Below are 17,373 nucleotides of genomic sequence, written 5' to 3'. Positions count from 1 at the left end.
TTAGACAAGCTAGACGGCCTTACCCAGTGGCCTGACGCTTTGCCAGGCTGTGCATGTTTGCTAGTATGGGTGAAGCCATGGAGTCATGGAGCTTATTCTTCAGTATTTTCCGTATTCCAGTTGTTCTTTTCCATAATGTTGTGGACTGATTGTTCCAAACCAGATTTGGCAGCTCTTGTCTGATTTGTCTCATGCTAGAACAGGGATAAAGGTGCACGATCATAAAATTCAATAGCAGAGAATGTCTTAAGAAACATCACTAGGTTCTAGCCCATCCGCAGAGTCCTGCAGGGCCTTGGTACTCACAGATAAGTGAATGCAGCGTGTATGTCAAAATAAAAACACAGGAGAAATAGGAAGAAACGAAAGTATGTATGATAGTTAGGGTTGTGTTACTCGGTGCATTGGAGGTCCCGTATGCCCCAGAGAGTTGGAGGCACACAAGATCCCCAGGGGGATGGTTTTTGTGAAGTGTTTTTCTTGGTAAAGAAACCAATAAAAATTAGTTTGGCAAAGTCTTTGTACATTGTTGCTGAGTGTATCCATAACAGCAGAACTTGTAATTTTGAGTTCACTGCTCTTTAGCTCTCTTCTTTTTTCACTACTTCTTCTTTTCTGTTCTTTTCTTTTCTTGTTTTTCCTCTTAATTTTATTTCCTTAGATCTAACTGGCTAAAACCATGCTGTGGGAGACGAGCATCTGTGTGGCAGGTATTTTTGCTCAGTGCAAGTCTCAACAGTTTCCTGGTAGCCTGTGTAGTATTGGTGGTGATTCTTCTGACTCTGGAACTCCTAATAGATATAAAGCTTCTCCAGTGTGAGTAGGAGGATTTTTTTTTTTATTTTGATGAAATAAAAGCTTAACTTGCTGGGAGGTTTTTGAAGGGGGGGAGGATGGTGGGGATTTTTTTTTCCCTACAATTTAAATGTTTTCTAGGCTGGGTAAGAAATATGTTTTTGTGGAACCCTGGTATAGTGAAGTCAGTCTCTTCCTTATTTTGCTGGCCAAATTCAGGATAGGACAAATTTTCAAAGGATACAAGCAGAGCATACATGCAGAGATCCACATATACTGTGTTTAGTACTTGAAAATGTCTGCCCTTTATAGACACTCTGAACTCTCAGAAGAACCATCATTTGTGCATTGTTAATCTGATACTTTCCACATGCATGTGGATAGACAGAAGTGATGAACTTACTAGGGTATTTGGTGCTCTCTCTATTATTAATTTACTTCTGCTGAGGTGGGTAGGAGTTGAAAATATCATTTTTTATCTTGTAATGGACTGAAATGATATAGTTTTTCATCCAACTTTGATAGTACACTGTGAGTCAAATAATAGCTTCAATGGTGTTTTGCTTTATCTGAATTCACTCTATGCAGGTTCCACAATGGAAAGTTTAATGTTCTTGGTTTGCTTCCTAATTCATTTTTTTTCCCCTACTGCTCTTTTCCTCCATTCCCCATTTCTTTTCTATTTTATGATACAAAGCTGACTCAAACACAAGTAGCAGCTACATTTTTCCCTACACTGAATGTTGAAAAGCAGCCTCCAGCATCTCATACAATTCCAGATATGATGAAATGGCAACAATGGGGTTCAGACAGTCCCATAAATGCAAGAGTACACAGCATGAGAACCATGGTCTTTGAGCAAATGAACTTCTTATTCTATTGAAGTCTTTTTATTTTTGTGATTTGTCAATTGATATTAGTGGAGGGAGGTTTCACTGAGAAGGTTTAGGTATTGCAATTGAATTAAGATTCCTTTAGAGGGACTCTATTGATAACTGCAGCCATTTTATAAGCCCCATAAAATTAATAAATGAATAAGCTGTCTTTCCACACCATTGCCTACCATTCACACCCCTGTCTGCCCTTACTGCACACACTGTTCTGAACGTGGCCACTCCGTTGCAGCTGTTATTTTCTGTAGTCTCTGGTGATTTACCATTTTGGATGAGGAAGCCCAGAATTTGGACAACTCTGCTATCTTCAAAATAAGTCAGGAATTATAATTATGGGTATAAGTCCTTGAAAACTGAATGACGAAGAAGCTTTCAACAGTGTTTATTGAGGTGCCACATCTTTCTGTTTATGCAGAGAATTGTCCCTTCCTGTAGAGCCGAAGAGTTTGCAAACTGTTTCTGTTGATTTCTCTTAAACAGTTTTGGAGAGACTCCTGGAAGCTCCTGCTTTCTTACCATTTATTTTCTGAAGAACCTTCTAAAGAAGGCTTTATTTTGGGCTTCATTCCTCCGCTATGTGTTTAGTGTGTGTGATACTCTGAACAGCTCTGCAGCTTACCCCTTGTGCATAACCCATTGAGGTTTGGTCGAGCCAGGTGATTTCCCTGTTTGGAGGCTGCTCCTGCCTGTTTGGATTTTCTTAGCACCTGAGAAAGGACCCATTCTACTCTGTGTTGCTGCTTTGCATTTTAACTAATGCATCAACCCATCAGGCTTCTTGCCTTTAACTTAAATACCTTCTATTTTGTTTTAAATAAGATAAAGGTTATCTTAGTGGAGCTGATATAACTATTGCAGTTGTGTCATATGACAAATGTGTGTCACTTACCTTAAGGTTTTAAAAAGCCATTAGGCCATAATTATGTTTTTCAAAAATGTAATTACAGTTTTAAATTATTCCTTGTTCTGTATCAAATCAACCAATGCATTAGGATATGTTACGGCAAATCACTGCCAATTTTGTTCATAGTAATAACTGTTAATCCACATTATAGACCGTAATTACTTAGGAAGGCTTTTTTTTTTAACTGATATTTTCTTTGGCTCTGACATTTTGCGAGCATCATTTTCTTCTCATACTTTTAGTGCAGTCTTTGGTTGCACTGTGCACTCCTCCCATACACAAAACTGTCAGTGAATGAGACCACATCTACAACTGTGTAGGTCACACGCATGATAAGGACAGAGACCTCTCGGGGTATTTTTAGCACAAAGCATATTCATGCCAGACTTAGAAACCCCAGAAAGCAGGGGACATATAAATGGCCTTTTATTATAGATCTCAGTCCTGTAATCCGCTTTTTTAGTCCTATCTTTAAAGCTCTTCGCATGCATTAACAAAATAACATTTCAGTACTTTGTGATGTTTTGCAAATGAAGAAACAGATGTAGATTATTAAGTCACTTGTACCTCATTTCAAATGAAGAAATGAAGAACTTCCTTGCAGAAGCAGCGTAGTTAGTAGCTGCCAGGAAATCATCATCAGCAACAGCCACCAAAAGCCGGCACTGGTTGTACGAGCTTCTGCAATAGCCACTCGGGGTTTGCCAGGATGTATTCTTGATCCCTCCCCTCCTAGATACACATTTTGAGGAGATGGGAAAGAGGAAGGAGATAGACTGAGGTTGGCTCATTTTGTACCATCTTTTTCATGACTAAAAAGTGTCTGGGTTTACATTTACTCCTTCCCCATAATACCAGAGAAGCAAAATGTGAAATAAAGCAGAACTTTTTGGCTTATAGCTACAATTTTTGGGGAGAAATGGTCAGAAGTTCATCAAATGTGGAATTCTGTTCTAGATAAAAGTGGAATCTGAATAGCTTAGATGCTTTGCCTCCCAATGAATCCTAGCGGTGTATCTGAACCACCACAGAGCAAGGATGAGCACGTCTTGGAGAAGACTCTTCTCCTCTTTCTGTAGCTTTTCACTGCGTTTATGAAGAGGATTCTTTTCAAGAGGCAAATATCCAGGCTCAATGTATGGCCACAAAAATATATGCACAAAAGCTTCTTGCTTGGAAGGCTTTTTCAGATTTGCTGCTGTACTGGCAATTTAATTGCGCCCTGTCTGGCAGCGCTGCTACGGTTACTGCAGCATAAGAAATGGAGTTTCTTTCCAAATTCGTGGTTGCTCTATCTGTTTTGTCCACTAAGGGGCAGCTGGAGCCTTGTATGTCAGTCAGCACCTGTTTGAAAAATAGCTTACAAATGGTTTCTGTTTCTTCTTATTATTTATGTCACCCTATCAAGAATGTTTGGGAAAGAAATGTGTTGTATTTTGTCCATTTGCTTCAACTTCAAGTTGTTTCTCTGCTGCACCGCAGCAAACCCTCTCTCATTGAGCCCCAGAGGAGGCTAAGCTGTGAGAGTTCCAGTTTTCTCTGTATTCTGATTTGTTCCTACATTCCTTCCCTCCCCTTACCGTTTTAATAATTTAATTTTAAAAGAATATCTTTTATTTAGTGCATATCATATATATGTTCTTGGGACTTAGAGTAGCAAGACGGGCAGAATTAACTAAGCATGCAGTTGTTGATTGCCTTCAACTTTGACACTACATAGTAATTCTTCAAACTGCAAGACAGCACAGACTATTTGAAACTATCTGCTGTAAGGATGGTGGACTCTCAGATACCCTGAGGTAAAGGGATTCATTCCCTTATTCCAAACTTGAGCGCATGTGACGCGCAGAGCAGGAGTTGCCATTAGTTAAAGATACTGGATGCTTTCAGCTTCCTGCTTTGTTTTGCCAGCAATCAAGGGAACTTTGATCCCAGAATTCAAGTTGAACTCACTTATTAAGGAATCCTCCAGATTTCAAGACATTAATTTAAGCCCATGAAGACAACCCATATCATAGAGCTTCTTATGTAATCTTGCAGCAAAATCATATGTCTGAGTTTAGTTCCTTTCACTTCCAAGCTAAATAAGTTGAATCATACTTCAATCATAGAATTATAGAATGGTTTGGGTTGGAAGGGACCGTAAAGATTCCACCCCCTGCCGTGGGCAGGGACACCTCCCAGTGGCTCAGGCTACCCAAGGCCCATCCAACCTGGCCTTGAACACCTCCAGGGATGGGGCAGCCACAGTGTCCCTGGGCAACCTGGGCCACTCTCGTAGTGGAAGTAGTAGGAAGAAATTCCTACTTGTGTCCAGTCTAAATCTGTTCCTCTCCAGTTTATATCCATTGCCCCCTGTCCTACCACTACAAATTTAATGCCAGCGAGTGTCCATGCAATGCTTTAGTACTCTGTAAAATCATACTTCCAGTGAATTCGGATAAATTTTCCAGTGTTTCTGCCAGTCAGTACATGAAAGGACTTTTGTTCAAAGTTGTTCTACTTTGAAAACGGAATGACTACCTCAACAATCTGCATGCATGAAGAGTCCCTCTGGGAAGGTGGTGTGTAGGATCCAGGCTTTTATAAATGACCATTTTAGCTTACCCTTTATGGATTTCTCTTCATAGAGGAGTTTGAAATGAAGTGAACATAAGTGATTTTAATGGTCATGGTCTTTCTGAAAAAGAGTGCTTACAAAGGAAATTGTCTGTTTTAGCCAATTACTTAAACTGGAACGGTATTTCATTTACTGTGGCTTTCTTGAGTGTTCTTATAGCAGCTTGCATAAAGACAAAGCTGTCCACGACAGCTGTGATTTCTGAAACAAACTGTTCAGAAATAGTCACATTATGTTGGTTCTACAAATTAGAATTGCTGACATTTCACAAACTCCTTAATATATTAAGATTTGATCTTATTAACAATTGACATTGGTCCTTTCTCTTGCTGCTCTCGCTATGATTTTCCTAGAGTCAAACTTGACTCTGAGAGGAATGGGATCCTGAGCCAGTCGCAGCTGTTCCGGCTACATCTGGAGAGCTGTATGGAAACCTGCCTACTTATTTAGATGATAAAAATGTTTCCCAGGGCCCAGTTTAAGCACTAGTTTTTAAGCACCTGTTACAGACAATTACTGATCATCTGAGCTGAACTGTCAAAAACTGAATACAAGGAATCACGTAGGGGTAGTAGAGCATTCTATTTCCTTACAGAATTCTCACTCTGGATTTTTGGGTATGCAAGACTTAATCGCACATCTCCTACTAATGCAGTACAGGGAGTGAGAATCTAGAGCAGTGACAGAGCATCAAAGACCTAAAACGTGCGTGTCATTGTTTACCAGCGTTCTCTGTCAAAGCTCCAGTGAAGAGCTCTTGTTCTGGAGTTCCGTGTCCAGTTACATCCCATCCCCTTTCTGATACTTCCATTGCAAAATTTAGGAAAGAAAGCTTCACCCTTAAGTAAGTTGTAGCAGTGCTAATTATATTAAACGTAAGTTGCGTTCTGCTACTATAATGATGCTTCATTGTGTTGTGTTAATTGCAGTTTCAAGTGCTTCACAGTTTGCAGGAATAATTCACTGGATCAGCCTAGTCATCCTGTCTGTTTTCTTTTCAGAGGTATGTATAATCCAAGTCTTTCACTACATACAGAACTGCAAAGTATTTTTATGCTGTCACTGGAATTAGCAAGAGTTCAACAGTAATTTGTCTGTGAATAAATGCAGTGCGGTGTACTTTAAGGAACAAAAAAAAAAAGGAAAAAAGGAATAAAATAAAGAATTGCTGCTCTTACTCAGCAAACTGAGAACTCTTGTTTAGGTTATCAGTGTTTGTCAGTCGCCTAGAATTGGAAATGAAACACGAAAGATACTGTCTTAAAAATGGTAATTGGAAGACTACAAAAAGGAATATCATCTCCAAATCACTACAGGCACAGAACAGGACTAGTTTCACTCATTTATTCTCACAGAAATCATGTCTGTGTCACTGAGTATAAGGTATAGGAATAAGATATTTTCTTCAGGAATAAAGATCCACAGATGTTTTTTACAAAAAGATCTGTTTTAAAAATGGAATTATCTCCTCTCACAGTTTGTATGCCTGTTCAGGCATTCCAGGTTACTGCATGTAGACACGGGAAGAGAATGAAACAAATGGTGAATTTCATTGCAAAAACTTGTATGAATTATATGCATTGGAAAAGGCTGTAGTTGTGATACCACGATTGACCAGATTGGGAAAGTCTGTTGTAATTTTGAACTTTATTTGAAAAAGAAGTCATTGGTATTGAGACATTTAGACTACTTCTGAAATATCCCAAAATATTTTTAAGGCTATTATTCTAGATCAGAACATGTAACTTGTCACAAAACAAACCATTTTGTCTTTGTTAAGTTGGAAGACAGCTTGGACTTAAATATTTTAAAATATTTTTTCTACTTCCATAGGGGAAAGTTTTATCATCCAGACAGATGTTAAAGTCTTCACTCTCTGCTAAATTTAGGTGAAGATTAAAAAAAAAAGAAAAAACAGGGAGCTGCAATAGCTGCAAATGTTTTGATAGATGACTTGTGTTGAATTTGTGCTCACCATATAATACCACTACTTATTTTCATGGTTCTATTAATAAAATAGACTTATTGACATGTATCACTTTGTATTTCTACTTGCAACAGGAACTTTCCAGCTGGGGTTGCCAAACTGTCAGTGGGTACTTCCTGAAGGGTTCCTTGATACCAGGCGGGGTCTCGGTCCTGATTTCCATCTTAGCCTTGTGGTGCAGCCCTCGCACCAGTAGACACGATTACTTTCCCCATCACAATGGGGTTATGTGTGCACTGACCAGAAAAAACATCTGCCAACAATTAAAAAGTTTTGCAGTTTTTCCTTTATGAATTGCACATCCTAATTCTCAAAGACTCAGGTTTGCTAGGCAGAGTCCATTCTCTGTAAAGAAATATTATCCTCTCTGCCCCCGAGTCTTTCTTCAGAGGGTTTTAGCGCCTTGGAGCTTCCCAACAGGATCAGCTTGTAACTCTGCTGCTAGGGGCATGGCTGCGCATGCACACTCACCTGATCTTCATCATTCCCTCGAGTTTAGTTTCACTGAAACCTTCCCTTGTGATCTTTAGTTTCCTTTTGTTGGATGTAGTCTCCAGTTCTGATTTCATTCTCTTGTACCGCCAACCACTCTTCTCAGACCCTGATGAAGTGCCTTGCTCCTCTGTCCCTTCCTGAGCTCGCTTCCTGCACTGGAAGTTTTGGGTGGGCTGGGTATGGCAGTGCAGACCAATCCATCTGTCTCAAGCAAGAAATTAGTTGTTTCAGTTCTGTTGAGGCAGAGTACCTACGTAAGTGGATGAGCTGCTTCAGAAGTGTTTTGCAGGAAGACAATAACTGAAATGCTTCACAGAGCCAAAACTGGCTGCATGACTCACCATCCTCATTTTGGATCTGTATTGGCCTTTGTCCTTCTCTCACTATTAGGTATCTTACTTTTATTTGTCTACTTGCTTTTCTTATTTTTCACAAACCCCTTACAACTCACTCTGTTATCTGTTTCTGTCTACCAAAGCGTCTTCCTTCACCGATTTGGTTATGGGTTGAATTTACATCAAGGAAAAATGAAGCCACAAGGCCACGTGAGATGTGCAAGGGAGGATAGATTTTTGGATATTGGTTCATTTGGCAGCTCAGAATCCTTGACTGGGTTGAAGAACACAGGTAGCTCTACAGGGCAACTGGATGTGCTTCAAAGACAACAGCTCTGGAAGAGAACAAAGGTGTACCTTTCCTCTTGGGTTCGCTGGGGCTGGCCTTGTGTGTAGTTGGTTTAATGAGCAACCGCACACCCATTTGTGTTGAAATGCATCTCATCTGAGGAACAACAAAGACTTTAATTTTTCTCTCATCCAAATAAAAAGTTTGATTTTTCAAGAGGTTATGAAATATTGCAGAAATTGCAGATCACAGCTTTTTATTATTTTATTTTCATCCATCTTAATTTTATTTACTGTTTTGGTGCCTTCAGAGGATTTTTTGCCTTCTGGTTCCCAGTACCACGAGTCATCTGTCTTTGTTTGGAATTGCTTCTTGAGAAGATTGTGTGTTGCAGTGAGACTTCGCAGTCTGTGACTATTCATGCCAGGATGGCTTTCCAGAGATGAGTGGGTCTAATTAGTTTGCTTGGATATAACAAGCAAAAGCTGAGGATTGATTAGTCCTTCAGCCGATGCCTTTTACTCAAAGCAAGGATTCAGAATTTCTGGTGTTCAGGAAGGGTTGTTTCCATAGCAAGAACCGTGTCCCAAGTTTGGATGTTCATTGTTTATTCTGTAGTTTGGTTCCCATTAGTTGTAATATGGGTACATAATTCTTCAGAAAGGCCTCAACTCAGAGAACAAATAATACAAAGTTTTAAAAGACTTGTTAAAGAACAGAAAGCTTTCAGCACAAAATCTGAATGTTTTGGAAAAGTGTGACTGATTAAAAGCTGGTGCTATAAAGGCATTGCAAGTAATTACAGTCCTATGATGTTGGAGTTAAGCAGGCACTGGCTTTCTGTTTGGTTAAAACGAAGGGGACAAAACGTGCCAGCAGCTGGCAAATGCCAGCAGAGCAACTGCCAATAAAATTAAGTAGCTATTCTCACAGCATATTCCTGCTCTCTCTATGATTGTGTTATAGGCACAAGCCTTAAAGAAATTTATTGCACTCTGGTAATTTTATATTCTCTGTCACTGTCTGTGACTTTCCAACATTAAAAATATTTTTATTCAAGTGAAGTGCCCATCAGCTCTTTTTTGCTTATTTTTTTTCCAAGTATTTGAACAGGATTTACTAGTGGTGATGACTGTGTGTGTTTGTCTCTGTTTACATACATCACTATGGTTTGTCTGTGCACCAAATGTTACCCAGATGTTAAAGACAGAAGAGAAGAGAAAGATACTGGGGGGGAAAACACCAGTACCAACAGCAAAGCAAGGCCAAGGTTACACCCTGTCAAGAGGGCAAATTCAGCCTTGGTAATAGTTGGCTGAGAAAAGGAAGATAGGGAATGTCACAGTGTTTTGGTAAGTGGCTTGGAGTCTGCTTGTATCTTAATAATTTTGTCATATTGCCACAAATATTTGATTCTTTAGCTGTTGTTCAGTTCTGCTTTTCCACTAAGATTGATGAAACTGTTTACGTGCAAGAATTGAGTACTTGGATATTAGTTGTTTGCATTGCTCTGTATGTGCTTCGGTCAGCCAAGCACTCAGGCATTCTGCTAGCTTTCAGCACTTGGGTGTCTCCTAGGGGGTTACCAAGCTTTCTGATGCCCTTCAAGTTAGGCAGTCACGGAATTGTGATTTTTTTTTTTCCTGCATCTGTCTCCAAGAAATGAGTTCTCAACTGAAGTAGAGTTAGCCTGGGATCCTATCTGATAAAGGATTTGTTTTATTAGCTGTGGCTCACAGGTGCATTTTAGATATTCACTTTTAGGTGGGGAGAAAAAAACCCACAATTTTCTTCATGCTGTATGTGAAAAGGAAGTGCTCATGTTAGTCTGACACTTTACTCCTTGTTAGCAGCAATCCTTGGGAGGAATAAAACCTCCTAAGTAAGGCGCTACTATTAGGGTTCTTTTAAAAAGGAAAAACATCTCTAGTGACAGAACTAAAAGAAACTTCCCACATAGATTTTTTTCATAACAAATCCATAATTCTATATTCAAGAAATCAGTTATGTTACTTTCCTTACTTTTTTTGTGAGCTTCAAACAGCTGAGAAGAAGTATAGTAATCTTCTGTTACTTCTATAATTATTCTGTAAGCTGAGGCTTCTTTTGCTTTCATTCCATGTACATGCAACTTTTCTCTCTCAGTGCATAAATGCACTGCCTTGCTGGCTGCGTAAGTTTTGATTTTTAATGGAGTTGATTGTAAGGGATATAGAAACAAAGGTATGTGTTTTATATGCTAATATCATTTATAAAAGTAAACTTAAGTTTCCTTATTTACTAGTGTGTCAAAAAATAAATATTTAATATACTGTGAAACTTCTTTTCTGACTACTTTTCTTGCTTCACAAAAAGTAGTCACCAGCTGAAATGGTTTTGTAGATGTCTAGGAATTTAGCTTGGCACTTAACTAAAATGCCAGTTTGCCCATTTAATTTCCAGAAATGCACCTGACTTCTATGGTGTGTGCTATCAGGGCTTCATTTGTGCTTCCATCTCTTGATAGTGGCAGCACCTTCTGCACGGTGCATTTCAAAGATAAGAAGTAGCACTGCTGTAATCAGGCCCGGGAGAACTTCCGATACAGGTTGCTTAAGACCAGTTTTCTATCCACTCTGCATTTACCTCGTGGTAGTATACTGCATGTCTGGTAAGCCCTTTCAAATCTCTCCAGAGCTGTCAGTTTAAAATTCATTATTTTTCTCCATGTTTGAAGGACAGATATTATGGGAGAATATAAGGACAGCTATAACTGCATAACCAGTGCTTGTGCAAAGGTGCGTTTAGATACTGTATGATACCATAATAGTATTAGTGATAGTCAGTGAAAGCGAACTTATTGCATTCGTGTTTATTAGTGTCACCAGGCTTTTGCAGTTGTGACCACCCATGCTAACAGAGCCGCAGCATTTAGAGTGATTTGTGGTAGGTAATATGTGAAGGGAGGTCAGCAGTTACTCATTTCCTTTCAGAGCTGTGGCTGAAGTTGAGGCCATGCAAGGAGGATGCCTGTGCCCTTGAAACAGAAGGGTGTCTCGGTTTGAAGATGCTAACGTGTTCCTCCATGTGCTGGTGGCCTTGGGACGGCGTGCACTAGAACAGCTAATGCAGTATCACAGGACAGGCACACCAGAAAGTGGCAAAAGAGGATTCTTTTAGGTAGCAAATGAGCTAAGGCCTCTGTGGAGTGACCCAAACCAGAGAGGCTATAAATTGCAGATTGTGTATGAGATGTTCTTTCTGGGAAAGATAGGTTTAGAGATATGTCCAAAAGGCAGAAGCTTGATCTTCAGAGTTTCTGTACAAGTCGGAGGTAAAGACGCTCTGTAAGAGATTAATTTTGTGGCCAAGGAAGGGCTCTTCTAAAAGGTGCCCTTTCCACCCTGCTCCATCCTGTCTCTCTCTGGTGTAATCACTGTCCCATCTCAAAATGCAGAATTGCTCCTCTTTGCTGTAAGCTGAACCTGATGGGCCAGCTTCACCTCCTGTGCTGCTTGCTTTTGAGTTCTGCACGCTACGGATGAATTTGGCACAGTGAGGCACTGGGTAATAAATTGTATATTAACTCTGCAAGCAAAAAGGTATTTAAAATTACAGAATGTACCTCACAGTCAGCTGACAAATGTAGCTAGCTCATGCAGATGGTGGGAATTCACACGGCTGGCTCAGCAAAAGACTTGGCTAGGTTTCCCTACAAAGTTAGAGAAGAAAACTGGCAGCATCACGCAGTTCTTCATAAACTTCACTGCAGACAGTTAATGTTGTGCAGACAGCTGTGTCACCGAGGGACACTGTTGACTTCTAAATTACATTTCTCTTTGAGAAATGATTTAAACTCTTACTTCTATCTGGCTTTACTCAAAGAAGTTAACAGAAGTGTTCAGTCATTTACCTTTTTTCAGTGCACTGGACAGACTTCCATGTAGTGATGCAGCTTTTCTCTCGGGAAACAAAAACCATATTTCTGATATAACTAAAAAAAACTTGTGTTAAGGACTTTCTAATTAAAAGTTTTCCAGTCAAGAAATGTTATAGCATTCTTTTTCAGTACAGAAAACCAAGCTGGCAGAGGCCTTTCGCAGAAAAGAACTTGCGCTTACATTTAATGTTTGCTTTCAAATCTATATGTCCAAAAAGACAGAATGCCTGTAGTGTAATGCAAAACTGTGTGTGCATTTGCTACAGTGCTGAAAAATGCCTGCACAGCAGTAGGAAACGGCAGTGCTGCTCCATTTTTTCCATATTTCTTGTAGATTGTTGTGTCTATGAATATCAGAGTTGTGACTAACATTTATGTTTTGTCTGTGATGAATGTTACAGTTGCATTTCTCTTTTAATTCTTATGCTTTTATGAGTTTGGTCCGTGTACAGTGCATAAGAAATTTCCTCGGTTATTGATTTCTGTCTCTTTTTTTCAGATTCTGCCACAGGTTTTAATTTTTAGAGACGAAGTACACAATCAAATGCAATATGTATTTGTTTGACACATATTGTTGATTAAGAAAAATACTGAAGTGTTGTTCATAAGTAACACCAACAGACAGTCAATATTTGTTATATTGTACAGACAGCGAGATGTGCTTAAGTGAAGTCCAGATTTGCTTGGTTCAGACTCCTCTGCCTAAGAGTGAAGGGAGCAGCAGTGGATGTGATCTTGTGCTTTATGTGAACTGAGGGAGAGCAGATAAAACTAAACATAGTCTGGAGTCACTGCTAGTGAAGGGTAGCCAGCAGGCAGTAAGCATACGGCATCTGTCTCCACATGCACACAGTACGCCATGCAGTGGTGGTACTTCCTTGGGGCACCCAGTTTCCCAGTGGACGAAGGGAAAACCACCTTACTTGGCTTTCATAACTTTGGTGGTGAGGTGAGCTGGCAGGTAATGCTGGTTCAGCTTTAAGACCTTTCATACAGAATAGATATTTTTAAAGCTTAACCCTCAGGTGATCCCAGTCTGTACTGAAGAGTGCATCTCTCGGATCAGGGCTGGGTTCATTCCACCTTCAGACTGTCCCCAGCTCGAGCTGACAGCTAAGATGCTAATTGTCGAGGCATTTTTTGTGAGGAGGAGATCTATGTTTTAGAGGTAGCACCCACAACCTCCACTGCATTAAACATCTGCCAAGCAGACTTCCAGTCACTGCTGACTTGTGCTGGTTCGCACCAGCAGGCTGATAATAAAAACATTTGTGCTAGCTTCCAGCCTTTGGAGCTGCTCAGACCCATTAATATGGCAGTAGGACAGTCTGATTTAAACACTGCAGTGAGGAATTAAAAAGGCAGAAAGGAAAATCCTTTTTTATGTTCCCTCAACAGCCCCTTCTTAAATCATATTTAGGATTGCAAAGCAGTGCTTCTATTTTCTTTGTGCAGGTATGCCTTATTATTTCATTGAAAATACCTTTGTACACACCTGTCCAAAAGAATAAAGATTTCCACCATCAGTTACTGTAAACATGTTAAGTATTAGCCATCTTCTAGTTAGTTGCTCCTTAACCTAGCACTTCATAAATGCTGCCTAAGCAGAGGAGAAAACGAGCCAGATTTCTCTGTGCTGCCACCAGGATTGCTGCAGGCAGGGAAGCATCCCAGGCTTTAAAGAGGGCACTGCTTTTCCTCATGCATTTCCTGATATTTGCCTACTCTCTAACTTGATGTGGTGGCCTTGGTTAACTTTATGTAGCCGAACCTTGCTGCAGAACTTCATGTCACATGAGGCTGGCGAATTTGGAGTCATTAAGGGATTTGAGGAGCTGCAATTGTGCATCTCCTGCTCTGCATATCAACCTTGACCATATGGGCTAGGAAGGAAATTGCTGTGAATAGCCTTACCCTATGCTGCGTTTGTAAAACGCTTTGGAAGTAAAATGTTCTTTTTCAGGTACCGACCAGCAGCTTTAGCAGTTCTTGGTGACTTTGTAGAGTCTCATAATCTTTCGTAGGGGAAAAAGTGCTGCATTTTCTCTTCTGGCTGGCCACTCCCTTCTCAGCCAGACTTGGCCAACGTACATATGCCATTTCCGAGTAAGCATTGGCCAGTACACTTTCCTGCTCCTTGATGGTGTGAGGCTGGGCTCTGAAAGCACTGAATCACCCACAGCAGTGTCTCCCTCTGCAAAAGAGGATTAAGCACTTATCCAGGTTTAGAGTGCCAAGATAGAGCTCAGCAGAGTCGCCCTGGGCCAAGTGAGGCAATTGGGCTCGTGGGGCTTGGCAAAACCATGTGTGGGAGCAGGACTGAAAAATCAAATGTTGTTCTAGCTCTGGTGTGTTTGGCATAAATTCAGAGTTGGTTGGGATTTAATATAGTTGTATTTGTAATGAGGAGGAGTTACATATATTCATCATAGTCGCTTACTGTTTTCTGCACGGTTCTTGGCATGGTTATCCCTCGCACGCGGGCCTGCCAAGCTCTCTGTCATTAGTACGGGAGAAGAGCTTTTTGATCTTCTTTGCAAGGCATACAGCAGCAATTAGACTCTTCATGTCTGTAGCGTCGGTCAAGATCTGACCTTGATGTTGTTATTGGCAGAAAACATCCCTACTAGTTATACTTTTATTTAAATTCAATTTCCATCATTTGTTGGCTGATTGATTTTTTTTTTTCTTTTTTTTATTGCATCTTCTGAAAGCTGGGTTAAAAATTAGGATAGATGCTATTGGATTTCTTTAATGGGAATTCACCATTGGTTCATTCTGTGTTCTTTTTTTATTCCTCTTTTCTAGCTACTTACAGCTGTTTTGCTTAATAGAAGAAGATCACAGAGATATTTTTCTCCCTTATCCTATGACTTTCTGGGATTTTATAATAAGACAACAGCCCTGTACTCTAGAGGGGGAAATAAGAATCTCTGCTCTTCAGATTGATGAAATATCAGTATCTTTAGACATCAAGAGGGGGCAGTGCCTCTTTCTTCTCTTAGAAAATAGTGAGCACTGGCATATCAAAGATGGCTAGAAAATAGAATCTTCCCCTGTTCCAGCTGCGGAGGCCCCACAGTGTATCTCACGTAGACTTGGGGCAGAGGTTGGAGTGGGAAGGGGTAGTGATATAAATCTCACAAATCTAAAAGGGCAGTTTTAGGAGGATGAAAAGATGGATGAACATTTGAAATTGGAACTTCCTTATGAAAGTTTAATGGAGTCAATGGAGTGGTTGGAAAGCAATATCTACTTTTACAGTGCAGAAGTGTAGCTGTTTATAGATCCTCATTATTATTCAAGAGAAATGCATAATGCTTAAATATGGCAAAAAATGATTCCCTAAATAGATAAAGGACTAAATGTTTATCTAAAATTATAATAACATTCATCATTTTTCTTTCCCCTAATATATTTTACTAGACTATTTTGAGGATTGTGGTCCTTGGCATATGGGATTACATTGAAAACAAAATAGAGGTAAGCACTCCTACTCTTTGTACAGTTTTCCAGGCAGGAACAGTACAAATATTAAGAACTGCTTTGGGGTGGCTTTGTTATAGACCTGATGCAATACAGTAGCTTTTAACTTGGGTAAATATGCTCATTCCTCTCTTTATATGCACATATGAATACCTGTGTGATACAGTCCCTTTTTCTGCGAGAGACTCAGAAGAGCATGATATTCATAAATATTTTAAGGGAGAGCTTGTGGGGGTTTTGCTTCATGTGTCTGTTTATTTTGTTGTCAGAGCTGTGCTAGTCCAACTGCTGATACTGCTGCTCCGAGATAAGGAGCAGTACAAGAGAAAATTGTAATGGGAGTTTTGTAACTCCGTGCCTGAAATGAAGTTGAAATTAGAACTGGTTGAAAAATTGTGTGAGTTTTCTGATAGAAAATACTGATTTGTCAAAGGCCCCAATTTTATAATGAAATTATTTTTTAATTGAATTGAATTATGGTAAACATCGTCATTTGTACCTCAAATTAAAAATCAGGTAGAATGTGCATACTGTTGCACAGGTAAGGAAATGCATGTGTTATAAGTAACGCATGATCCCAATATGTGCAGAAATCTGGAGAGGAGGAAAAATAAAAGCTCTTTCATGATGCTGTCTGATGAACTAATACTGCACAGAATACACCAGAAGAAAACCTGTTCTTGGAGCTTAAGTGAGTCTAGAAGCTTGCACATTTTTGTAACAAAGTTGTAAACTTTTTAACTTGTTTTGCTTAAAAAAATGAAGTCAGACTTATATTATTGATCCAGAGATTCTTGTTATTGAAGCTAAATGCGGCAGTTTCTCATTATTTGTTTTGGTAACACGGGAAGGAGTGATATTGTTCGCTGCCGGGTAAGAAGTGTTTCTTTTCAATGCACTGAATTGTTATGCGCAATTCTGAATGTGTGGTGCTTAAAAAAAATCTATGTCCTGCCTCTTTCTGCAAAGTATTAATCAAGGGTCTTTGGCAGCTGGGAAGAATCTCAGTAGGAATGAGAATGTGTGGTGTTCTGTTCTACCCTGCTAGGTGACCGTAGGACAGACATACCACTACTGCCAGTTTGCTGTGAAATGTATTTACTCACGCATGTCTGTCTAATACTTTGCACAGTGGCCTTTTCTGATCTAATCCCAATGCAACTAATGTCATACAAATCATTCTGAATAGTCCTACTTGTCAAAACCCTTGAAAACCTAGCTGCCCCATAAAGGGGAGAGCAAAGAGTCTTTGTCTTGATGCACAGCTGTTCCCACACGCATTGTGGAGTCAGGGTGTGGCCAAGAGCCATCAGATCTCTTTGCTCCATCTTTTCCTACTTGTCTTCTTGATCTCTTCATTTAGACAGTCAGATCTGTGGGCAGGGACTGTCTGCTTTTTTGGGATGACCTTATGCCAAGTAACAGGTAATAAATAGCAACTGTAATAAAACTCTTTGAATGTAATAGCATTTAGGCTATCACTTCTACTTGGGGACTTTGGCCAGTATTTCCAAATACCTTTCTCTTTCCCAGCGCTCCCACCACAGTTTGTCTCTCCCACCTCATAAAATGCACTAAGGAATTCTGTTGTGCTACCCGAAAAGGGAGCAACCTTTCTGGGACTTGGCCACCTCGTATCCGTTTCAAATA

The 17,373-nt window shown here is 39.9% G+C and overlaps 1 protein-coding gene across 5 annotated transcripts in view; it reads left to right on the top strand.

Moving 5' to 3' along the window:
- Window positions 1-17,373, top strand: part of TMEM266 (transmembrane protein 266) — a 99,904-nt gene that overhangs the window by 53,292 nt on the left and 29,239 nt on the right. For all 5 annotated transcript variants that reach the window (XM_054077642.1, XM_054077643.1, XM_054077645.1 and 2 more), the window contains 3 exons: window positions 662-816; window positions 6,142-6,215; window positions 15,664-15,720. In XM_054077642.1, the coding sequence (XP_053933617.1) occupies window positions 662-816; window positions 6,142-6,215; window positions 15,664-15,720 (286 nt within the window). The remainder of the gene's footprint in view (window positions 1-661; window positions 817-6,141; window positions 6,216-15,663; window positions 15,721-17,373) is intronic.

Source organism: Cuculus canorus, chromosome 12 (assembly GCF_017976375.1).
Source record: "Cuculus canorus isolate bCucCan1 chromosome 12, bCucCan1.pri, whole genome shotgun sequence".
Taxonomy (NCBI): Eukaryota; Metazoa; Chordata; class Aves; order Cuculiformes; family Cuculidae; genus Cuculus; species Cuculus canorus.
Note: the sequence above shows the minus strand (reverse complement) of the source record. Positions and strands in the feature narration are given on the sequence as shown.